This window comes from Colletes gigas, unplaced genomic scaffold, assembly GCF_013123115.1.
Source record: "Colletes gigas isolate AHSC1104 unplaced genomic scaffold, ASM1312311v1 Colletes_gigas_Sc00083, whole genome shotgun sequence".
Lineage (NCBI taxonomy): Eukaryota > Metazoa > Arthropoda > Insecta > Hymenoptera > Colletidae > Colletes > Colletes gigas.
This window is the reverse complement of record NW_025106711.1, coordinates 115,518-142,178: the sequence shown is the minus strand read 5'-3', so window position 1 is coordinate 142,178 and position 26,661 is coordinate 115,518. Positions and strand designations below refer to the sequence as shown.

Genomic DNA, 26,661 nt, shown 5'->3' with positions numbered 1-26,661 from the left:
AAGTTAACGCCTCTAGAACTCATTCCTCTTTTTACAAAAGCTTACCTCAAAATTGCCAATGCGGAAAAGGCTGTTAATGGCTTTAAAACTGCAGGTATCTGGGGCCTTTCGATTCAAATATTTTTGAACAACTAACTGAGGAAGGAAGTGATGAGCCGTCACATGAATTTATTTCTCTAGAAGAAGCAGTAAATGTAGAGTCAGAGACAAAAGGTGTATTAGTGAATGATTCAGATTACTTACAACCTAGTACATCAGGCACGAATAATCCAGTTCAGTTTGATGAAGATATCGAACAAGAGATTATTATATCTTCTGAGCCCACCGAAAAAGAGATTATGTGTGATAGGAGGCAGATCCTGAAATCTCCTGAGTCCTCCGCCCAAGTATCTTTCAGCACTATTTCTCCATTGCCGGATAGTAAGAAAAAGCAAGAAAAAAGAAAAGGACAAAGTAAGAGAAGTAAACAGCACTCAATAATTCTCACTTCCAGTCCAATGAAGACGTTGTTGGAAGATAAGGAAAAGAAACGAACGATAAAAAAAGAAAAAGAAGACAGAGCAAAGAAACAAAAGGTATGCAAAAAAATTAAAATGAACTCTAAAAAACCAATTCAAAAGAGAATTAAAAAAGAGACCAAGAATTATTTAACTTCATCTTCTGAAGATGAAATTGATGAAAACTTATTATGTGACGATGACGATGATTGTGATGGACAATTTTATGATGAAGGACAGTCAGGAGTTAATGAATTGTGCGTAATATGTGGTGAATTTGGTAAAAATAAAGAATTATGGTACAGATGTGTGTCACGCGAAAAGAGGGCACATGCTTTGTGTAGTGGCGCGAATTATGCGGACAATTTTATCTGTGTATTTTGTGAATAAATATACCAACATCTATAATTAATTAAAAATGTTAGTTTTATTTGTAAAAAAAAAACCTTTAATCATGCTATTTGGAGCCTTAAAATTATGTACGAAATTAGACGCAAGTGTCGAGTAATTTCGTACATATAACTTTATAAAATAACTTGTTTTTGAAGCTTTCATAGTAGTTGCATTCAAATGTGCTGTATTCATATAAAACTAGACTAAATTTAGGACGACTTGATACATAATACTTTGTCTTGTATTAAATAGATTCAAAGAAAGGGATGGTTAAATTTAGGTGTACGATATTATCCTCCGCTCCCCTATGTGGATGTCACCGATCAAATGGCTTCATATTGCAGTCCTCTGCGAAAAACAGTAAAATGGTACAAAAAAATTGTATGTGAACTTTGCCTAAACACAGCTCTTGTAAATGCATGAATTATACAGGTTGTTCGGCCATTCCTGGGAAAAATTTTAACTCCTTACACTATTTTCACGAGTCTGACTCGTGATGAAAATTTTAGGCCAAACTTGAATATCACGAGTCAGGCTCGTTGTTCAATTTCACGTCCAACGTGAATACCACGAGTCGAACTCGTAAATACCGATATTCCGTCGATCGACATATCGTGTTTCAAATTCCGATATTAGGGATCGCTCCGATCATTCGGTCGTATGGGTTAGGCACGGCTTCTTCCGAATTTCAGAGTAGTGCAAGGGATTAATGGCAGATTCTAGAGGCCAAAATAAGACGAAAATCAAGAATACTAATTTGTTGATGGAGGCTTCGTTAAAAAGTTATTAACGTTTAAAGTTCCGCCCGTACTGAATTTTTTTCTAGAAAGTGGGTAGGATTTCGGGGGTAGGTCAATTCACCAAAATTATTGTAATTGACCCCCGCAACCGAAAATAATTTTTTCAGAACGATTTGAAATTTTTTAATTTTGTCGACAAATTTCACATCTTCTCGAATTTTTTTCTCGAAAGTGAGTAGGATTTCGGGGTATGATTTGAAATTTTTTTTCGCCGAGAATTGAGGCACCCCTACTTCCTGCCGATTTTTCTTAAAAATTCGTATTTTATTTTTAGTAATTTTGTTTGACGCCCTACAGAAAAGTTGGCTAATACTTTTTTTTGTAGGTACCCATGAACTCTACTTTAGAAACAAGTTTCATTCAAATATATTCACTATTGTAGGAGTTATGGTCGTTTGAAAATTTGACCATTCTTACGAGGTTGTTCTCATTTTGCGGGGTCAAGGATCCACTTTTCGAATATTTTTGCGATTTCTACATATTCTTCATCTAAATACGCGTTGTTTGCCTTTTGAAACATTGAAATGGCCCAATCCGTTCAGAAGTTATGACGTTTTAAAGATACGCAAAGAATTATGGAATTACATTTCTGGCCTGAAATTATATTTGCGGTAAGGAATTTTTTTCACGAAAGTAGGTACGATTTCGGGTGTATGTCTATTCACAAAAAATGATTATAAATGGACCCTAGCTACCAAAAAGAATTTTTTTAGAACGATTTGTAATTTTTTAATTTTGTCGAATTCTTTTCTCGAAAGTGGGTACGATTTCGGGGATATGTCCAATGACCAAAAATGATTGTATTTGAGCCCCGCAAGCAAAAATAATTTTTTCAGAATGATTTAAAAATTTTTTAATGACTTTGTAATGAAGCCTCAGTCGAGAAATTGATATTCTTGATTTTCGTGTTATTTTGGCCTCTAGAATCTCCCGTTAAAATTTTTCCCAGGGGTTGCCGGACACCCTGTATATAACAGTCTTACAAAGCAAAAAATAACAAGCCTCGATTTTCGAAAAAAATTAGCCATGAATCTGATATCTTGTAATAATAAATATAATTCTCTACCTACTGGACCTATTGGAAGAAAAGGAGGGCAACTTTAATTCGATAAGAAGGCGCTGTAAAATTTGTTATGAAAAGAACGTTAAAAATTTAAATTCTCAATCGGCAAGAAATTGTTCTGTAATAGTTGTGTGGATAAACCACATTTATGGTTGCCATGTTTTAACAAATTTCCCCGTAACATCCCTTTGTGATTGTATACAAACTTGTCACATAAATATAATATTAAACATATTTCAATTAAAATGTTTTATTTTAAACTAATATAAACATAATACAACAATATTATGTGTGAGGATGCGACTCGCGTGGTAGAGTAATGTTCAGCCGGGTATTTGTTAAACTAATTCCTAGAAAAATAAATTTATTGCTTTGTTGTGTTATGCATCTTGAACTATACATTGTTTTATTGATAATTATGATTTTTGCACTATTTTAATCATTGTAAGACATACGCCAGAAACAAAACAATACAATCGTAACGCGTGGGGCGTATGCGCCCCACGCAGCCTGAACGGAAAGTCTTCAAAAAACGGTCCGGCACGGAACGTGTTAAAGAATTAAAAATGTCATAAGTTACGTCCCGACGAATGGGTCATTAGCCGTGAACATTTGACACTTCCTTAGAGTCGACATTGTCGCCGAATTCCTCTCTTTTTCTCAGAAACCTGGACACGGAAGTACGTAAAGTAAGTCAGTACCTGAACATATGTTAAAAACCCAAAAATTAGGCTAAGGCGGTGCAGACAGTTGTAAAATTGCGAGAGCTACCCTTCAAACATCTTGTTATTAAAATTAATTATTATTATTATTAATCTATATCGGCATTGCCAACTCCGATTCCCGCCTTCACCTTCCGGGCCAGCGGGCCAAGAATCAGCGAGCGAGCGAAAACCGACCTGGGGCAGGGCCAGTTATACCACAGCTTCCACGCATCCATTTGGTTGTCCAGGCGGCAGGGGGAGGTGACCCCCTACATAGCGCGTCCCCAGGTGGCGGATAGGAGCAGCCACTGGGATGGGGTGCGGGGGTGAGGTCATCAACCTGAGAAGGCTGGTAGCCACATCCTCGCATGGCATCCCGGAGGTCGGAGTGAAAGCTCCCGCGGACCAAACACCGCACAGTGGGCCAGATCGAAGAATTAGCTGTTCATTTGGCAAAAACTCAGATTCCTCATATCGATGTTTAACAAATGTATATTACTTTCTAAATGTCTGTCACATTCGAAAACAATGAATTTAATGAAATTTATTAAAAATTGTGGTTAAAACAAGCATTTAAAGATCAAACTTTTATAGATATCATTTTTCACCGTAAAAATTACTTTTTTTCATATTGATGCCCCGGAAAACCTATTAAACATTATGTACCCATTTATTGTTTTTATGAATAGCATATGTCTATATTGTGAACGCACCTGAAATTAAAAATTATTGTTCATAATTTATTTAAAAAAATAATACTCTGTGAACTAAAGAGAATCGTCAAAGTTTTTCATCTTTAACAAGGGGTATCTTTAAAGTTTTAAAGAGTTGTGCGTTCTACCAAAGTGGAATATTTTCTAGCGTTATTTCTCTATAAAATCATGCAAGATTCACTTCCCCCGTCATCCCACCCGATAAATTATTACAGTTTAAAGCGTCGCGTGACACGCACTTCAGCGACGAGTCGCGTCGCACGAGACGCGTTGCCGACCACCCAGCGGATCTTAAAGCTGCGTCCCCACTGGGTCGGCACGGCTCGGCATTTGCCGATCGGCACTGCCGATCGGCACAGCGTTCGGCAAAAGGCGGCACAAGGCGGCACGGCCGTGCCACTGCTATGCACCGCGGAAAAGCCATTTCAGTACACAAAAAATGTACAGTGACGACGAAATAATAACTGGTGCTGCTGCAGTTATAGTAATAGCAAATGCAAAAAAAATGCCTAAAAAACGAAGATTTTGGATGCGTCCGAGTTTACGTAGCAGAAGAATATATAGTGCCAGTGATATGATGAAAGATTTAATTTTGGACGACGTAAACGCAATCAATCTGGAATACAGGTGTAACGGTGGCTTTAAAAATTTTTTCCGCATGTCCTCTACTGAATTTGAACAATTGCTAAATTTAATCGGGTCAAAAATTGCTGCGAAGGACACAAATTTTAGGGAAGCAATCCCTGCAAAAGTGCGTCTTGGTGTGACATTACGATTTTTGGCAACAGGGGATTCATATCACTCCCTTATGTACTTATTTAAAATTTCAAAACAAACAATTTCAAAAATCATTCCAAAAGTATGTGAAGCTCTCATTGATGTACTTCAAGATTATATAAAAGTAAGTATTGCTGGATCACGTTAGTTATAATATTAAATAATTAATCCTATTTTTTATATTAGATTTATTACTATTATTTACAATACAATACATAATTTATTTTACTAGATTCTATCCTATATTTATGAAGTGTCAAAATTATGTTCTATATTTTGTGCAGGTGTATGAGTGGAGGTGTATGCGGGTGTATGAATGGAGGTGTATGTGGGTGTATGAGTGGAGGGGTATGTGGGTGTATGAATGGAGGTGTATGTGGGTGTATGAGTGGAGGTGTATGTGGGTGTATGAATGGAGGTGTATGGGGGTGTATGAGTGGAGGGGTATGTGGGTGTATGAATGGAGGGGTATGTGGGTGTATGAGTGGAGGTGTATGTGGGTGTATGAGTGGAGGTGTATGTGGGTGTATGAGTGGAGGTGTATGTGGGTGTATGAATGGAGGTGTATGGGGGTGTATGAGTGGAGGTGTATGGGGGTGTATGAGTGGAGGTGTACAATGTAGGAGTAAGTGATGGAGACGGCACTTGTATGTTTATTGTGGATTGAGGGCTATTTGATGATTGTGTTGTAAAAGGAAATGAACTACTAGAAATAGGGGATGTGTAATTATGTGTGTATGGGTTAGGGTTAGGGTTATTGAAGGATGGAAAATTATTATATTTTCCCATTTCCGCTTCAAATAATGTGGTATTAATTAAATGCTGCACTATTGCCCTGGATTGTGGAGTCTGCAGTTTCCTAATTTTTATGGCAACTTGTTCGCCATAAAGGTCGTATTCGTCTTTTGTCTTCTTGTTAGAATACATATGTTTTAATATTTTATACGCTTCTTTGGCATCACCATCATTTTTCCTCTTCCTCGATGGTATATTTTTCGGCGACACAAATTTTTCACTCTCTGCATTAATGAAATCCGAAGAGTCTTCCTCAACTTCAATTTCATTATCATCGGAGTCTTCCTCCGAACATTCCAATGCGCTGTTAACCTGCAAATAAGTTAATGTTTGGCAATTAATTTTTTTAGATGCCTCAGAATGAGCAAGAGTGGAATCTTGTAGCAAAAGATTTCAACACCAAATGGAATTTCCCTAATTGTGTAGGAGCAATGGACGGAAAACATATATCCATACAGGCACCACTAAATAGCGGCACAGAATTTTTTAACTACAAAGGATTCTTTAGTATAGTGCTTTTCGCAGTGGTTGACGCCAATTACAATTTTATTTATTGTGATGTGGGATGTCAGGGACGAATTTCTGACGGCGGAGTATTAAAAAATACATCATTTAATTCATTACTGACCGATTTAAAAATGAAACTGCCTGCCGACTGTGTTCTCCCAGGAAGAACACGAAAAACACCGTTTGTATTCGTAGGAGATGATGCTTTTCCGCTGAACCAAAGTATAATGAAACCATATCCAGGAGTTCAAGCAAAATATTCAAAAACCCGGATTTTTAATTATCGTTTGAGTAGGGCACGGAGAATTTCGGAAAACGTTTTCGGCATACTGTCATCCGTATTCAGAGTTTTTCGAAAGCCGATGATGTTGCAACCAAATACAGCAACTAAAGTTACATTAGCATCAGTTTATTTACATAATTTTCTTAGAAAAAGTGGATCAAAAAATATTTATAATCCTCCAGGAACATTTGACAGCGAATGTTCCGAGACTGGAAATGTCATTGCCGCTGCTTGGAGGGCAGAATTACAAGGATCAACATTGACAAATTTCACACAAATAGGACGCAAAAGTTCAGCGGAAGCGCAGGAAGTGAGAGAGGAGTTTAAAGAATACTTCTCATCGGCAGAAGGAGCTGTACCGTGGCAGTATGAAAAGTCATAATTTCTCGATATTTGTGCCATAACAATAAAATGATAATGGAATGTCAATATAAAGAATGTATTTTTATTACGTACCTTATTCTCCGTATCAACTGTCATTCTTGCTTTATTCTTGTCTTTTAAAAATGACAAGCTTTTATAGGCATACCATTTACTTTTAAAAATGTCATCTGCGCCAGTGCCTGACTTCATGCTCTCTTTCTCTTTCTTCACTTCCCTCGCAAAATGACTAAGTAAATTTTTCATTTTTTTTTCTATTTTTTCTTTTGTCATGCCAAAAGACACTGCAATTTCTACTATCGCATCATGCCGCTTGTTTCTATCCTTGTAACTGTTGTTTTGACAGTCCCATAAGTTAGGGCGTTCACGGTACATTTCTATCAGTTGCAGGACATTTTCATTTGTCCAGTCGTTTTCCATTTTCAGAAATGTACTATACAAATATAAAATTAATACAAATATAAATTTACTATACAATTCAATATACAAATTTACTTACTGAAGCACGTTTAAATAATGCACAATGATTGAAGCACACTGTCACTTTTCTAAACGATTAAAGCACACTGCCACTTTTCTAAACGATTTGTCACAAGCTGATTCTTTATACGATGCGTTCGATTTAACGTTTTGACAAACTGTGTTCGATGTTTCCGGGGCCCGTTTCTTCCTCAGCTCGGACACCCACCGATACGCGATTTTGGGGGTGTCAACCTATTTTGGTATTAACTTTTAGCTCGACCGATTGGTCATCGACTAAGGGAAGGAGGACCCATTTTCACACCCCGTTTGGGAGGAAAACTCTTTCCTCATACCTGAACGTGGTGGAGGAAGACTTCCAGGTCACTCCCAGAACGAGGGTGCCCGAGGTTTTCTCCCCAAGTCGAAGGCTACGTTAATTTATCGAAGAAAAAACGGTACTCCGGATTAGGACGCGACGAGTGGCCGCGCGCGTTTAACAGCTGTTTTATGGCTATATTGTTCCGCGAGTTGGCAATGGTCGTTGCCGAGCGGCCGACGCACAGTGTGACGAGCAATGAACAAAAATGAAAAAACTGAAGTCTAAAATTCATAGCTTATTATATCTTAAAATACTAATAAAGGAACGTAGATTTTAATACTACCGACAATTTGGAATGAATTTCCCAATTTGTTGTCAATAATAATGCTTGAAATTTATTCCAGTTTTTGGTGCATTTTTTTAAACACGTACCACTTGCCAAATGTTTATCTAATTAATTTGAATTTTGTAAATTACGGTCAGTATTATAAGTCCTTTCAAACTGCAGAATGACTTTTTTACAATATTAACAATTTGTCCCAATTTTTTTATGTTAAATGTTTATCAACATTGACTGGATTTTTAAGAAAAGTACCTCAAAGTACCTCTGTGATTTTTTGCACACTAAGTAATTGATGGCATATTACACGTCATATGCAAATCAATTTTAACTGCTCGAAGTTGCTCAAACCGAAGAAAATAATCAAAATCAGCGATATTAAACAATATACAGGGTGGGGCACGAACTAGTCCCCACGATTTTTCAGCCCCTTTCGATGATGTGACAAAAAAATGTTTCGTATCGAAGTTAATCAGTGTCTAACCAACAAGAAATTGCAGTTGCTTAAATTTAAAAACATATTGATTTTCGATAAAAAATTAAGGTTACTGTTATATTTTTAACCCCGCTTTTGTATGTTGCCAGATGCGGAGTCGTTACTTTGTCGAAAAAGTCTTCGAATATTCTGCATCTGGCAAATATTGTCGTAAAACCATCGAGTGCATTAACGAAATGGAAGTGCTAGGCCCGAGTTGACCAACGAAAAGCTATATTGTTCCGTAGGTGGCACGGTCCTCTACAACGACCATCGCCAACTCGTGGAACAATATAGCCATAAAACAGCTGTCAAACACGCGCGGCCACTCGTCGCGTCCTAATCCGGAGTCCCGTTTTTTCTTCGATAAATTAACGTAACCTTCGACTTGGGGAGAAAACCTCGGGCACCCTCGTTCTGGGGGTGACCTGGAAGTCTTCCTCCACCACGTTCAGGTATGAGGAAAGAGTTTTCATCCCAAACGGGGTGTGAAAATGGGTCCTCCTGCCCTTAGTCGATGACCAATCGGTCGAGCTAAAAGTTAATACCAAATTCGGTTGACACCCCCAAAATCGCGTATCGGAGGAAGAAACGGGCTCCGGAAACATCGACCAATCCGTAAAACCGTTGAATTAAATCGTAGAAAAGCTAATTCGTACAACCGTTAAAGCAAACGTATCGTAGAAAAGACCGTATCGTAGAATTTTTTAATAACTTTTTAACGAAGCCTCAGTCAAGAAATTGATATTCTTGATTTTTGTTTTCCGACGAGTACCACTATTGTCGAAACCACATAGAATAATTGCTATACAAACTGTATGTATTTATAATTTATAAATCGCTCCACCTTTGCCACGATGTCATAGGTGGGCAATAAAAACAATTAATCTTTTCATTGCCGTTAAGAAACTTGTTACTGTTATTGTTACTTATTACTTGTTAAGATCACCTTAATTTTTTTTGTAAAATTGTATTTTTTTGGTCATAAATCGATGCATCTTTGTATCCTCTTAAAAAAAGTATAGAGGCCTTAAGTCGAAAATTGAATAGTTTAGGAGTTATTAATTTTGTCCCGAACTCCCATATACTTGTCACACTGTGCGACGTTTGGCCTTGAAGACCGTACCACCCGCGGAACAATATAGCCCTTCGCTGGTCAACTCGGGCCTAGCGCTTTCGTTTCGACAAAGCACTAAATTATTTTACAACAAAATTTGCCAGATGCGGAATATTCGAGGACTTTCGCGACGAAGTAACGGTTCCACATCTGGCAACATAAAAAAGCGTAAAAACCTGAGCTAATCAAACGGAACACTGACTTCGTCGACTAGTGCAGGGGATGAACAGTTAGTGGGGGTTGCGGAAAATTCCGTCGTTGAATGGAACGAAAGGCTATCGACTATGCAAAAATATGGGCACGAGGAAAAAATCTTTCGCCTATGACCATATTTGGTTACAAGACGGGGCTTTATGGCCCTGCCTGGGCCTTTCAGAACTGGAGGTAGCAATCGTCGCGCTGTGAAATTTTCCGTTCGATCGCGAAAGAATACCAATTTGTTGATGGAGGCTTTGTTAAAAAGTTATTAATGTTTAAAGTTCCTGTATCTTTGTATCTCGATGATGGTTTTGGAACGAAATTGACATGAAACTTTCGTGCTCTCGTGTCTTGGCACGATCTCTTTTGATGGTTACCGACATCGTGCCGATCGACTCGTCGGCATGCCGTTCGGCTTTTCAAGCCATGCTATCCAAGACGATGCAGTGTTTGGCTTTGCCGAGAAGTACTTAGGGTGCCGATCGGCCGTGCTAGATGACAGATGCGGACGCAGTGTAGACGCAATTCTCGGCTTTTGCCGATCGGCCGTGCCGAACGGCAAATGCCGACCCAGTGGGGACGCGGCTTAAGAGTGCAGAGGCTCATGTTACGCGTTGTTTACATTGTACAACCATTGATAAGCATTCGAACTTTTTGCTAGCTCTCAGTTGAATCACTTGCATTCGAGAGAGCATAGCATCAGCATCGTGAAAGAATCGTAGCACTTTTTCCAGATTGAGAACTTGTATTTTATTTTTGTTTCGTATATATTTAGTTTGTGTTATTTCGTATATACATATATACAGTTAGGAACAAAAGTATTGGCACACCTGACTCTTTATTATAGAAACGCATATAAATCAAAGAAAAAACACAGGATTAGATTAACTCTTTTTATCAATTATAACTATTAAGTTTATAGTTTGAGAATATTACAAATATATTTATACTAATTAATTGCAAAACAAAAAAGAATGATAAAATGCACATTAATGGCAGTTTTCAATGAAACAAAAGTATTGGCACATTGAAATAAAATGCTTTTGTCTAGGATCTAGAATGAAATTTTTATAAGGTTGGTACATTGTTCCTTCTCGGGAAACCCCCTGATTTCGATAGCATTTATTTGTTTTCTCGTTATTCAATTATTTACAAAATCTAACGTGAAAACGTGCAAAATGGAGCGCAAAGGCAAAGAAACGACTGTTGCTGAGCGAAAAATTATTTTACATTTGTTTAATGAGGGGCATTCATACTCGTTGTTCCATAGCACACGGAATCTTGCTTATATATTTTAATTATGTAGTTTGTTTTGGTTTTTATATGTTTGCTATTTTCTATATTACTCATCGGTGAGGTCCGTTAGAAACGGTGCCGGGGGCAACCGATTCGGGCCGGGTGCAAAATCGATCGATTGCACGTGTCGCGGAGTATTCTCGGCCCTCGAAGGACCGAGAATGTTCCACGGCACGCGCCTCGAACTTTTGCACCCGGCGCGAAGAAAATCCAAAAGACGATCGGGACCAGGGGTATATAGCCAGGGTCCCGATCGCCGGGCGGGGCTTGATTTTTGACCAGTATACCACGAACTCGGTATCGTAACACAACACGCGAAATAATTTTCACGAACACAGTTTAAGTGTATTATACAAAAATATATAGTTTTTCCTGCACACGTTGTCAAGCTCATTCAAACCCAATTAATCCCAACTTAACAGGACGTAGGGATCTTAAACGTGCATTCTACCGGGTGTCGAAAATATTCGTAACGAGGACTTACGACCCTCGTCGACGCGTCACACAGCAAGCGCGTCTCATCCGCGGAGTGTACGTACACTCGTCTATAGGAAATATAGTTAATAGAAGTCGTTTTACAATTAGAAGTATTATTAAACGGTTTTCTAACACAGAAAATTTTGTAAGTGCTCCGCGATGTGGTCGACCTGAAAAATTGAGTGCACGAGAAAAGAGAAAAATTATTAATATTGTAAAAGGAAAACCATCTAGTTCTGCGTCAGAAATAGCGGCAAATATAAACGAAAGTTTTAATAAAGAAGTACATAAAATCACTATTCGACGAATATTAAACAAGGTAGGATACCGATCGCGAGTTGCTAGACGAAAGCCTACTATAAATAAAATTAATCAAGAAAAAAGATTAAAGTTTGCAAATGATTACATTAATAAAGAAAACGAGTTTTGGGATACAGTGCTCTTTTCTGATGAGTCTAAATTTAATATTTTTCAAAATGATGGACGCACTTTAGTTTGGAGACAATCTAATACCGAACTAGACCCAAAGAACATTCAGAACACTGTTAAACACGGGGGTGGTGGAGTGATGGTCTGGGGTTGCATGAGCTCAAGTGGAGTCGGTGAGCTTGTTTTTATTGATAATATAATGGACAAATATGTCTATTTAGATATCTTAAAAAATAATCTAAAAAAAAGCGTGGAAAAATTAAATCTTGGGAGACAATATGTCTTTCAACAGGACAATGACCCCAAGCATACCGCTTATTTGGTACGGCAATGGATAGTTTTTAATACCCCACATTCCTTACCAACCCCACCGCAATCCCCAGATTTAAACCCGATCGAACATCTCTGGGCTCATTTAGGAAAATGTATTAAAAAACATAATATAACAAATAGACAACGATTGAAAGAAATATTGATGACAGAATGGAATAAAATAAGTCCCGAAATTACAAAAAAACTAGTGCATTCCATGCCAAATAGATTGAAAGCCGTTATAAACAATAAGGGATTACTCACGAAATATTAAATTATATAAAATAAATAATAATATACCATCTATTTGTAAGCGTGCCAATACTTTTGTTCCATTAAAAACTGCCATTAATGTGCATTTTATTATTCTTTTTTATTTTGTAATAAATTAGTATAAATAAATTTATAATATTCTCAAACTATAAACCTAATAGTTGTAATTACTAAAAAGAATTAACCTAACTCTGTGTTTTTTCTTTGATTTATATGCGTTTCTATAATGAAGAGTCAGGTGTGCCAATACTTTTGTTCCTAACTGTAATTAGATTGTGTTATACGTATATATTGTGTGTTATTATATTATAGTATTGTTGCGACGGACTGAAGATGCATCGTTGCGGCAACGTGAACACTGTTCCGCAACGATGTGAAACTGCTCCTTCGAACGAGCGGAAGCGAGAGCCCGTTCCTTCCGGTTGCCAGAGAAACCGGTAACGATTCAAAAGAGGAGAACGACGAGAGACCTCGTGGAGTAAAGACGTGTCGACAAAGCTCTGTTAATAAAGTTCCCTACTCATCAGTTCTTAGTTTCTAGTGTTGTGTTTAGTTGTTGTGTTTTAATGAGTTCAACAAGAAACGCCTCGCTCCGGCGCAACAGTGGTGTCAGAAGTGGGATGGAGACTCGTTCTGCTGCCGGGGCGGAGGCTCTGTCGTCGCTGGAGTCGCTTCTGGAGGGGTTGCAGCGGAATATCGCCACTCAGTTCCAGGAGCAACAGCGAATTTTCGTGGAGGAACGCGAGCGAGCTGAGGATCGGCGTATGACGGAGAGGGCTGCCGCTTCGGCCAGAGATGCCGCGGTCGAGGAGAGGATTGGAGCCGTGGAGGGCCAGTATCAGGTCCTGTCCTCGAATGTCGCGCGTATTCTCGATCGGCTTTCGGGAGCTCCGGTCCGCGAAAGGGAGCGCGAGCCTGTATCTTCTATCGGGCTCGCGGGCCTTTCGGTTTCGCAGCCAGCCCCTCAGAGTGTGGAGAGGGGGAATCAGAGTGTTTCCGATTTGTGCTACACTCTGAAGCCCTCCATGTATGATGGGAAATCTTGTTGGGAGGAATATAAAATTCAATTTGAAACGGTCGCTGAGGCAAATCGTTGGGATGGACCAAGGAAGGCTTTGGCCTTGGTCTCATCGTTGGAGGGGCCGGCTCGAAGCATTTTGACGACTCTCCCCGTTGAGAAACGTTTTAGTTATGACGCGTTGATTATGGCCTTGGAATTCCGTTTTGGAATGAGAAATTTGGCTAATCTAAACTATGTAATGTTTCAAAATTATAAACAACGGAGAGGGGAGTCCATCTCCGATTTGGCGGCGGAAATTGAGAGGCTAGCTCAGGCCGCGTTTGGGGATTGCCCAGTCGAAGTTAGGGACAAGCTCGCGGCCTCTCAGTTCATTGCCGCGCTAGCCAATGAGGAGATGAAGCGGACGTTGCGACTCGGCGGTTTCGTCTTATTACGAGCCGCAGTTGTGAGAGCTCTAGAGATCGAAGCTGTCGAGGCGGTGTCGACGCCGTTTATTAGACCCGAACGGTATCTCAAGTCTTTTCCTTTTTCGGAGGGGGAGTCGCGTAAAAGAAGATTCGGAGAAGGAAGACCAGCAGAGACTGGAGGCGAGAGGTCCATGGAATGTTGGAGCTGCGGGGACGCGGGACATATGCGGTGGAACTGCCCCAAGAAGAGCCAGAAGAAGTCTGCATAGAGGGAGAAACTTCGGCTTTGTCTTCTTCCACCCCGTCGTACGGAAAGATGATTGTTAAGCGTCGAAGGAATCGCCGAGGAGATCTAGAAGGTGTATGTCGACATCGTTATGGCTGTCCGCGAAGGAAGGACCTTTTGAAGAAGGGAAGAAGAGCACCTTTTTGAAAGGATAGGGCTCGTAGGAGCACCTTTTTGAAAGGACGGCGCTCGAAGGAGCACCCTTTGGAGGGAGAGGGCTCGTGGGAGCACCCTTTGGAAGGATAGGGCTCGCCAGGGCACCTTTTGGAAGGAGAGCGATCGTCGGAGCACCTTTTGAAGGGATAGGGCTCGTGGGAGCACCTTTTGAAGGGATGGCGCTCGTAGGGGCACCTTCTGAAGGGAAAGTGCTCGATGTTGTGGATCCCCTGCCAAGGTCTTTGCTGAAGGTGGCGACAAGAAGGCGACGTAAGGAGTCGGCTGGATGAGTTGGTTTTCCGTAAGGTCCGTTCCCCGAAATCCAATCTAAGGGTCGTATATGTGAATCGACTCGCTCGGTACGATTCACGGGAGGTTTCCTGCAAGGATGCAGGGAGATGAGGATCGAGGAGGATGGCCGACATCTTCGCCCAAGAAGAGGACGTTTCGTCGCAGAAGGCTAGGGTGGGGGTTACTTGCTGGCGGCGGACAGCCTCTCTTCTTTGCGTGTCGCAAACGGTCGTGGAAGCGTAATCCTCACCGGGAGGGTTACCCCACAGCCGGGGCTCCATCCGGATGGGGTTCTGGTGGCCGGACTGCAAAGTCGTAGTTTGTTCCGGACAACCATTTCATCGAGGAAATTCTCCTTGATGATTGGGGAACATCTCTAGGGGGGCTGTTCCGTTTAGCTGGGGGAACTCACATCCGAGAAGACGTCAAGAAAGAAGCGCGCAAGTCGCAAGTATTCAAGGGGAAGGGCGAGGAGCAGTCGGGATCTCTTCATTCTCGCAGAGAAATTTTGGAAGTTGCACCGGCGTCTTGCTCAAGGTTTTTGAGTGGTTTTCCTTGAGACGGAGGACGAATGTCAAGGCGCTAACTGTCTGGTAAAGGCCACTCAGGTAAATGTTCGATCTATTCGTTTATTTACTTTACAGACAGAGGTGGTTTAAACTTGAGGCACATTTGGAGGTTGGAGGTTCATACTGAAGTTGCCTGTCCGAGCTGAATCTGCCGCGGTCGAGACGTCCGCGTTTTGAAGAGGGGGATCAGTGTTGCGACGGACTGAAGATGCATCGTTGCGGCAACGTGAACACTGTTCCGCAACGATGTGAAACTGCTCCTTCGAACGAGCGGAAGCGAGAGCCCGTTCCTTCCGGTTGCCAGAGGAACCGGCAACGATTCAAAAGAGGAGAACGACGAGAGACCTCGTGGAGTAAAGACGTGTTGACAAAGCTCTGTTAATAAAGTTCCCTACTCATCAGTTCTAAGTTTCTAGTGTTGTGTCTAGTTGTATTTTAATGAGTTCAATAAGAAACACCCCGTCCCGGCGCAACAGTATATATTCTATTTACTTGCCCATATAATATATAGTTAAGTTACATTCACTGTGTATTATATATTCATTCTTCATCTCATATTTGGTAAGTACAACAATGCTTAAGCACTTATTATATCAGTAATTTTGCATTTAACGTTTCCCTTTTTACTACATAGTCATAAATTATCTAAGAATAAGAGAATGGATGGCTTTCGCAAGAATAAAGATTTATTTTTTGCGTTAAGAGACTCAAAAAAAGATATGGGTGATTATTCATTCTTAATACAGAAAATACATGAGAAATTTAATCTTTCTCAAGAAAATTCTGAAAAATTAAGGAAAAAATTAAAAGTATTTGCCACCACACTAAAAAAAAGATGGATGAAAGCTAACTATACAGAACCAAGATTTCTTAAACAGAACCAAGCGTGGTTACAAAATGATTTTGTATACCCAAATGCAGTGTTAGCAAATATTCCATCTGCAAGTTCGGCTAGTACTAATCCAGGAAGATCATCTGTTAAAGAGTTCAAAAATCTTTCTATAAGTTCCAAAAGGAGAAGAATCGAACCACTTATCCAAAACTTTTCTTCTGAGGAGTTGACTTATGCAGCTTGTTCTTCCTTATATATAAGTGGTAAACGAAATGCTGCGAAAATAATACAAAAAGCAGATGTATATATTAACGCTAGTGGAAAACGTATAGCAGAGCCTATTAAATACACTTTAGAGGAAGTTTTATCTCTATTCATTGACGGTGATTATACTAAGGAGACGTATAATTCCATGCGAACAGGTGCAAAAAAAAGAAATGCCGATATTTACCCTGCATATAATTCTATTCGTGAGGCAAAAAAAGAATGTTACCCAACTTCTATTAAAGTGACCGACATTTCTGCAGAAGTTAATATTCAATATCTTGCTAATCACACAACAGAGAGATTATTTAAGTATTTAGAAAAATGTGTAGATTACGAAAATGTACCGGAATCTGTCAACTTTTTGTTCAAATGGGGCTGTGATGGGAGTTCCGGTCACTCCACATATAATCAAGCATTTTCGGACAATAATAATACAGATGAATTTTTGTTTGCCATATGTATGGTTCCTTTAATTTTAAAATCAAATGGCAATGTTTTATGGATGAATCCGAGTCCCTCTTCAACCAGATTTTGCCGACCCATAAAGATTATGTTTCAACACGAAACAAATGATTTAATTAGAAACGAAACCGGGAAAATAGAGCAACAGATTTCAAATTTGATTCCATTTACTGTTAGATTTAATAATAGAAACATAGTTGTAAAATATTATTTTAAATTAACTATGATAGATGGAAAAGCTTTTGCTGCTATTACTGAATCATCAACTCAGTCGTGTTCAATCTGCAAAGCTACACCGCGAGTGATGAATAACCTAAACATATTACAAACATTACCAATAAACATAGATTTTTATCAGTATGGAATGTCAAATCTTCATGCCTGGATCAGGTGCATGGAATGCGTATTGCATATTTCATACCGCCTGCAAGTCAAGAAGTGGCAAATACGAAGTGTAGAAGAAAAATCCCAATATGAAGATAGGAAAAAGATGATTAAAAGAAAACTAAAAGAGGAAATGCACATATTAGTAGACATTCCGAAGCCAGGTTTTGGTACAACAAATACTGGAAACGTAGCGAGAACATTTTTTGAAAATTATACTACAACAGCCAATATTACAGGTATTTTATTATTTTATATAATAAATAATAAATTATGAAATAATAAAGTAATACAATAAACAATAAATAATTTTTCAGGCATAAACCAAGAATTAATTAAAAGACTTGGTGTTATTTTAGTTGCTTTGTCAAGTTATAGACAAATTAGTCCCAATTTATTTCAAGAGTATGCAATGGAAACATTTAATCTATACGTTACAGAATATAATTGGTTTTACATGCCATCAAGTTTGCATAAAATTCTATTTCATGGTGCAGACATAATAAAGTGTGCTGGTTTACCAATTGGAATGTTTTCAGAAGAGGCAATGGAGGCAAGAAATAAAGATTTTAGAAATATCAGAAACGATCACGCGAGAAAATTTTCACGACTAGAAACAATGACAGACCTTTTTCACACGTTATTGTATACATCCGACATTTTAATATCCTCAATTTCTGCAGAAAACCGCAAAATTGGTAAAAAACATACACGTTTTGATATTTTCAATGACGAAATTGAAAAATTAATGTTAAAAGAAGACCTCCAAGACGATGATGATTCTTCATAGACAATAAATTTTAGATAAATAAATTAATCATTTGTTTGAAAAGCCTGAACAGATAGTGTTCAATTATTGTTCATTATTTACATGTCATCGCTATTTTTTAGGCATTTCTGATGCTCTGACAAAAAATATTTCCAACCAAAAATTAATCACCGCTTACTCTTCTACAAATCCCAATATGAAAAATCAAAAGAATTTTTTTTTTTAATAAAACATTAAGGTGACCTTGATTTTTTAATTGTCACAATATATTTTTTACTTAATAATGTTATAGCTGACGTCAAGACAAATTCAACGACCTATATACTACAGTCTTTAAGTCTTGAAATAACGTTAAAATAGTTGTGAACAGCTAATTCTTCGATCTGGCCCACTGTGCACCGGTGTGAATGTGTTGCGCGTGTGAATGTGTGTGTGAGTGGACTGGGGCATGGGATATTTGCCGCGGGTTTGACCTAAGGCCGCAAGGTTTGCCAGTTGGCAGCGGGTGAATCCTGGAGCCAACGTGGCCACGCGGCCGGCGGCTTAGTCTCATGTCCCATTGCCAATTATTGATCGAAAAGCCCACTAACTGACTAACTGCAAACTAACTAAGAAACTGACAAACTAACTAACTGCAAACTAGCTAACTAACTGACAAACTAACAAACTAACTGCAAACTAATTAACTAACTGCTGATAATTTTCGATTACTGCGTACTACAATGTCACGAAATAGGTTCGAGTTACTATTGAGTAATTTTCATTTTGCTAATAATGTGTCCATTGCCCGTAACGATCGACTTGGAAAAATACGTCCACTTTTCGACAAACTGGAGGGAAAGTATCAAAAAATATTCACGCCTGGAGAACACATTGTTATTGATGAAACGTTGATTCCATGGCGCGGAAGACTCATTTTCAGACAATATATAGCAAATAAAGCGCACAAGTACGGTATCAAATTATTTAAATTATGCTCAAGCACGGGATATATAATACATGGGCGATGAAAATTTACTCTGGTAAATCAGCTGATGGTATTAGAGAAACGGGATTGGCACATAATGTATATCTTCAGCTTGCAAAAAAACTTTTCTACCAAGGACGCACATTGTATATTGATAATTTTTACACGAGTTATGAGTTAGCAATATCATGCCTAAACCGCAAAACCCATGTAGTGGGAACACTTAGGAATAACAAAAAATTCCTCCCCAAAATATATTCTTCATTGCAAACTCAGAAAAAGGGAGATGGTATCCAAAACAGATGATAACGGGATTGTGGTACTCAAATTAACACGTTCCCTGCCGCGTGGGGCGTATACCCCCCACGCTAAACTTTCCGTTCAAGCCATTTGGTATTATCATTGTAAAATGAAGAATTTTTTAAAAATTCATTATGGAGTCAATTATGGACATCTTAATACTATTGCTGATGCCTTTCTAATTTAATCGTGGGGCGTATACGCCCCACGCGGCGTGATGGGCAATTTTTCTTTACTGTGGCTTGTTTTAACCGCATTTCTCTTATTCCGATCAGTCATTTATTCGCGTGTCGTTGATACAATACTTACTGCATCACTGAAGCTAGGATTGACTTATAGTTCAGTGTGTTTCTTCAGTGTGTTAAACGAAGGAAATACGGTACGTACATATTATTTCAGTTTATAAATTCGGATATCTTGCATTTAAAAATGTTTGCAATTTTTCCCGCCTTCTCTTCCTCAGACCTTTTCCAAATTTTACAATAATTACTCCTTATAAGCAGATATGGCATCACACAGCAACAGTTTTTCTAGTGATGATTCTGACGTGCCACTCGCAGAAATTCTAATAAAACGCCGTAGGATTGCACGAGAGATTCTTTCTGAAGATTCTTCAGACAGTTCAGAGGAAATCATAACTTTTCATCGCCTTTCCACACGCGGCACTCGCATTTTATCCAGTAGTGAAGACGAAGATGCTGAACCTTCAATAAACAATATAACTACTTCGCATATAGATTGGGCTAATCCCATCGGAAACCAACCGCGCCTTACGCCTTTCGTTGGTACACCGGGTTTCAAAATATTTAACCAAACTTACGAAAAACCGGAAGATATTTATTTTTTGTTTATGAGTGACGAATTCTTCGATCTTGTCGTTACAGAAACGAATCGGTATGCGCAACATTGTCTATCTAGACAAACATCATCTCGATTAGATGAATGGATAGCAACAGACAAAAACGAGATAAAACGTTTTTTTGGACTTATTTTGTGGATGGGAATTGTAAAGCTTCCAGAAATAAGTTTATATTGGTCTAAAGATCCAGCATATTCGCAGACTCTTCCACGTTCAATAATGTCAAGAAATCGGTTTGAGGTTTTGCTACGAATGTTGCATTTTAACGACAATGACAAGGAAAATGTAAACGACCGCTTGTATAAAATTAAAACCGTCATTGATATGTTGAATGAAAATTTTGAAAAGTATTTTGAACCAGGCGAAATTGTTTGTGTAGACGAATCTCTGATTCCTTTTCGAGGTCGCATTGTCTTCAAACAATATATAAAACAAAAAAGACATAAGTACGGTATTAAAATTTTCAAATTATGTTCAGCACCGGGATACACGCTGGCCTTTAAAATTTATTGTGGGAAAAAAACGGATGTAGAGAAAACAACGCCTACCAATGTTGTTCTGTCATTGTGCAAAAGTATATTTGGTAAAGGCCATACAATATGTACCGATAATTGGTACACAAGTATCGAATTAGCCAAAAAGCTAGTTGCTCAAAACACTCATCTGATTGGAATAATACGATCAAATCGCCGTGGAATTCCAAAAGACCTACTTTCAAAAAAATTAAAACGATATGAATATATCGCTAAGGAAAGCAATGATGGTTTGACAATACTGAAATGGAAGGACAAGCGTGATGTTCTTCTATTATCAACGAAACACTCTAATGAAACTGTGGCTGTGCAGAAAAGGGGGAATATTGTTACAAAACCGAAGGTTATTGTGAATTATAATGAAGGGAAGTCTTCTGTAGATATCTCCGATCAAATGGCTGCATATTGCAGTCCTCTACGAAAATCAGTAAAATGGTATAAAAAAATTGTATTTGAACTTTGCCTGAACACAGCGGTAGTGAATTCATGGATTATATATAACAGTCTTACCAACCGAAAAATAACAAGCATCGAATTCCGAAAAAAATTAGCAATGAATCTGATGTCGTGTAATAATAATAATAACTCTCCACGAATTGGACCAAAAAGAAATCGACACGAAATTTAAAAAAAGGAAGGCCACTTTAATTCGATAAGAAGGCGCTGCAAAATTTGTTACGAAAGAAATGTTAAAAATTTAGGTTCCCAGTCGGCAAGAAACTACACTGTAAAAATTGTAACATTCTGCGATAGTTGTGTGGATAAACCACACTTATGTTTGCCATGTTTTAACAAAGTTCATCGTAACATCCCTTTGTAATTGCATACAAACTTGAATTTAACTAAAATGTTATATTTTAAATTGATATAGGCATGATAAAAAAAATTATATGTGAGGATGCCACTCGCTTGGCATAATAATGTTCAGCCAGTTATTTGTTAAACTAATTCCTAGAAAAATAAATTTATTGGTTTGTTGTGTTATGCATGTTAAACTATACAACCTTTCCTTGATAATTATGATTTTTGCACTATTTTAATTATTGTAAGGCATACGCCAGAAACAAAATAATACAAATGTAAAGCGGCTTGAACGGGTAGTCTTCAAAAAACGGTCTGGCAGGGAACGTGTTAAGAGATACACGGGACGTAAGAATTTTATCAACAAAACACGCTCCTATCATGGCACCAAGTACAAAATAAAATCGTAGCATTCGTACTGTTTCTCCAAGTCAACAGACAGACACCTGCAACACTCAAACCACTAGCTGTTGTTAAATATAATGCAGAAAAGTGTGGTATAGATTATTCCGACCAAATGGTTTCTTATGCCACCACAATTAGAAAAGGAATCAAGTGGTACCGAAAGCTTAGCATTCAATTACTTCTGGGAAGTTCTGTTGTAAACGCTTTGACGGTTTACAAAATTGCAACAAAGAAGGATGTAAATATTAGAACATTTAGGGAAATATTAGCTGCAAAATTATTTGGGTTGACTGAAAATACAACAAATCCTTGTCTTCGTCGGAGTCAGCAAAATATCACCGTTCGAAAAAATGATTCCGGAGGAAGCATTAGACGCGCATGCAAACAATGTTATGTAGATAAAAGTCGTCGAATGGGCAGATCAAAGACACGAGAGAATTTAAAGAAAACAACTTATTGTCCAAGTTGTCCCGACCAACCCCAGCTTTGTATAGAATGTTTTAAAGTTTTGCATTCTTCATAATTTTCTTAATAAACCATTTTCGTATTACTTTTATAACAATAGTTTATACTAATGAATATTCTATTATAAAGGGTCTAGCCGAATAAGCATGGTAAAAGTGCCCCCATACCAAACTGAACGGGGTTAATACCACTCGGTAGGTGGTTCGAAGAAAACCCTTTTCACAAAGTTTCAACCCGGTATCTCTACTACAGGGGTAATTACGGGGTGAAAATCATTTTTTGGTTTATCCTTAATATCTCCAGTTCTGCTCAATTAAGCATTATGAAAAAAATCATGGTTATTCTACCGACTGATGTACATATTCGAGAATTTTTTCAGAATTTTTGGATGCAAATTCGATTTTTAAAAAATTCGAAAATATTTTAACCGTCGATTTTTTGTAGAAGTTATCAAGTGACCACATATGTTTTTATACAGTATAAAGCTCTCAGAAGAATTAGTAATCTCTAATTTTTTCAGATTTTTCGAAGGGGTGGAACGTAATCAAAAAAATAAAAAACGATTAAAAAATGACGAAAAGGCTTTATATTGTCTTAATTACTTACGTGACCATGTTCATATTTTTACAGCTATAGCGTAATATTATGACTATTAATGCGTAATTTTTTCAGATTTTTTGGAAAAGTGCGTTATTGTTAAAAAATTATGACTCCTGTTGATTAGAACCGCTATGGCGCGGCGCCGCGCAGCGCGACGCGCTGATCATTTTGGTAAAGCATGCGCGACATTGCCAACATTTTGTCTGAATCTGAATAATATTATGTACTGATAAATAGGAAGATGAGGATGAGACTAATTCAATTAATATTATAAATATAACACTTTATTATATTAAAAAGCACATAGACGCACGCAGCGTCGTTACAACGCATATTTATATATGTATATGTTAGAAGTTTTGCCTTTGACGGTTTTGGGGTAAGTCCTGTGCCGTTCCTCATAGATTTATATAATTATAATATATTATATACATTATTATATGTGAAAGTGTGTTAGTGACAGTGTATTATATTAACGTTTAAATATATACAAAAACAGCAACATGAATACGAAGCATATACGATGTATTAAATGCAATGCTGCATTGTTTAAATTATGCAGCCGAAAGAAGAAAATTAATACAACAACCGAAGCTAATCAGTGGTCACAAATATCAGGAAAAGTAGTTGTTGTTGGTGACGTACTGTGCAATAAATGTCGAATGATCATATATCGAAGAACAAGAAATGTGTCCCCCGAAGAACAAGATACAGCAGTTCCTAGTACTTCTCACGATCAACCGTCTTCTGAAGTTCCGTCATTTCAAGAATCTCCTCAACATCCATCTTTACATGAAGAAACGAATACCTCGAATAATACTTCATCCCCATCTGATCTATCAGTTTCATCAAGAGAAGATCCGACATATGTTACTCATGCAGGCAATACAACAGGAGAAACTGAATGCATTGAAATGCCATTCCCGAGGGTTATTGCAACACATAAATATTGCTTCATATGTGGCGCTGCGACAAACGTCATCAATGTACCACATGAAACGAGGAAACAGGTATTTATCTCAAGGCGAATATATATACCAAAAGGTAATCGGTGTTGTTCTACCCATTTAATAAAAAAGCGTTTGTATCGAGAAGATATGATGAATTTACGAATCCATTCGAATTCCGCACTAATTGACGTTGATGAAATAAAAAATTATTTCGATTATCTTTCGGCAAATTGTGATTCAACCCTTCAGGATAAAATAGGTGATTTTACGTTGTCGGATGAACGCCTTCAGGTTTTAACCGGATTAACTTGGGAAAATCTCATACAATTAAAAGACATGATCGGGACAGAAAAAGATGCCGCTGTGCAAACCGTTCACAATTTGCACAACAAGTGGATATATTGTTGAGATATTAGGACCATTCTACGCCACGCAAAATGACGCCGAGATCATGAAGATTGCCATGGAAGATAGGAATGGTCTACGATCATTAATGAAGAAAGGAGATATATGCATTGTCGATCGAGGTTTCCGAGACGTGAAGACACGGCTAAAAGAGGAAGGCTTCAGAGTACTAATGCCAGCTCTGAAAGGGAAGCGGCATCAACTAACCACTGCAGAAGCTAATTATTCAAGATTAGTCACAAAAGTGCGTTGGGTCGTTGAAGCTATCCATGGCATAATAGGGCAGAAATATCGCCTGCTGCATCACCAACTGGATAATAAATTACTTCCAGCAGTCAAATCATACTGCCGCATTGCCTGTTTCCTGCAAAATATGTTTGGCAAAAGATTACATTCCGATGTAGGGTGCACTGAAGAAATAGTAAGAAGATTTTCAGAAAGAAAGGACGAAGAAAATTCACTAGGTATGGAAGTACAATCGCAAAACTTAAACAGACGAAAAGCTGCATTCAAGAAAATAACAATAAACGATTTACTCGACTTCCCAGAAATGACCGAACAAGATTTGAAAATATTATTGACAGGATCGTATCAATTTTCACAAGCAATATCCTATCTTGCCGAAATAATGAATGAGCAAAACGAAATAAATCTTTGTTATCTAAAACAAAACGAAAATATAGTTCAGTTCAAAGTGCAATCACGACATATTAATAAAAAACTGTACAAGTGCTACATAGACTACACATCAAATTCAACGGGCTACTCGGGAATTAGACGATATTTCTGTGAATGTGCAAGTGGTAACAGGACAATTGGATGCTGCTCCCATATAGCTGCGATAATTTATTATCTATCGCATGCCAGATATGCTTCAAAAATAATAAAACCTGCAGAAATACTGAGTAAATTATTTGAAAGTGAAAAAGTAAATCCTGTAATAAATGATGACAGCGATGAAGATTGAAGAACAAACCAAGTTATTAATGCTGCCAATAAAAATAATAACAGGTAAACCTTGTTTAGATTATTTATTTTAATTAAAGCAAAAATATTTATGGAATATTTAAAAAACTTCATGTACATAATATATATTATATATATTATAATATTAATTTTATATGTTATACACATGCGGATGCTGTATCAAAATCGCGCCGCGCGGCCCCCCTCCCCCCCGGCCATAGCGGTTCTAATCAACAGGAGTCCAGTACCACACGTACATATTTGAAACTACATATAGCGACCAGTTAACAAAGTAGGTAAACAAATATATTTTAATTATATCTATTTTAAAAGCATGTGCAGCCTTTTTCCGTATGAAAAATTAGGAAATATGAATTCATAATTTTTTAACAATAACGCACTTTTCCAAAAAATCTGAAAAAATTACGCATTAATAGTCATAATATTACGCTATAGCTGTAAACATATGAACATGGTCACGTAAGTAATTAGGACAATATAAAGCCTTTTCGTCATTTTTTAATCGTTTTTTATTTTTTTGACTACGTTCCACCCCTTCGAAAAATCTGAAAAAATTAGAGAAAATGTCGAAAAGAAAATTCTCGAATATGTACATCAGTCGGTAGAATAACCTTGATTTTTTTCATAATGCTTAATTGAGCAGAACTGGAGATATTAAGGATAAACCAAAAAATGATTTTCACCCCGTAATTACCCCTGTAGTAGAGATATCGGGTTGAAACTTTGTGAAAAGGGTTTTCTTCGAACCACCTACCGAGTGGTATTAATCCCGTTCAGTTTGGTTTGGGGGCACTTTTACCATGCTTATTCGGCTAGACCCTTTAAGTTATATTAATAAATATAGTTTATATTAATTAATATTCAATAGTTTTGTTACTTCCTCTGCGAAATATATTTTTAAACACATACGAATGTTTTGCGCAAGTAGTCAAATAAGCGTCACCCCAATACGGGTGACGCGGCCCGATCAGAAACTTTACTGTCACCCGAACCATGAGCCGGAAGACGGGACCAGCAGCAGCGCCCATACCGCTCGGTCAGGACCGGACACACCGGCCACCGGAGTCACGACCCCGAATCCGGGCCATCGAGGCCTGGCCCGCCGCACCACTCGTGCGCCGAGGACCGCCCCCGCGGGTCCGACCGCCACCATCGCCCGCAGCAGAAATCTGCGCGGTGCAAGGCCGGGACACAACGACACGGCCTCCACCCCCGGCACCGCGGGTCGTTACCGCCCCGCAGGCTCACCACCCAGCAGCGGGACCCGCGCTGCCGTCCGTCGCCAGGAGCAGGCCGCCGGCCGGCATCCGGAACCGGCCCCAGCGCCTATGCCC

The 26,661-nt window shown here is 38.4% G+C and overlaps 1 protein-coding gene across 1 annotated transcript; it reads left to right on the top strand.

Moving 5' to 3' along the window:
• The first annotated feature begins 4,516 nt into the window (after window positions 1-4,516).
• LOC122403880 (protein ALP1-like) lies at window positions 4,517-7,471 on the top strand. The gene is made up of 2 exons (XM_043407677.1): window positions 4,517-5,071; window positions 6,093-7,471. Exons 1-2 carry the CDS (start codon window positions 4,610-4,612, stop codon window positions 6,912-6,914), a joined length of 1,284 nt encoding a protein of 427 aa, XP_043263612.1. The 5' UTR covers window positions 4,517-4,609; the 3' UTR covers window positions 6,915-7,471.
• Window positions 7,472-26,661: the final 19,190 nt, after the last annotated feature.

Coding starts and splice junctions, on each gene's coding strand:
- LOC122403880 (XM_043407677.1), top strand. CDS start 4,610: ATGTACAGTGACGACGAAATAATAACTGGTGCTGCTGCAGTTATAGTA. Junction 5,072..6,092: donor TACTTCAAGATTATATAAAA/GTAAGTATTGCT, acceptor TAATTTTTTTAG/ATGCCTCAGAATGAGCAAGA.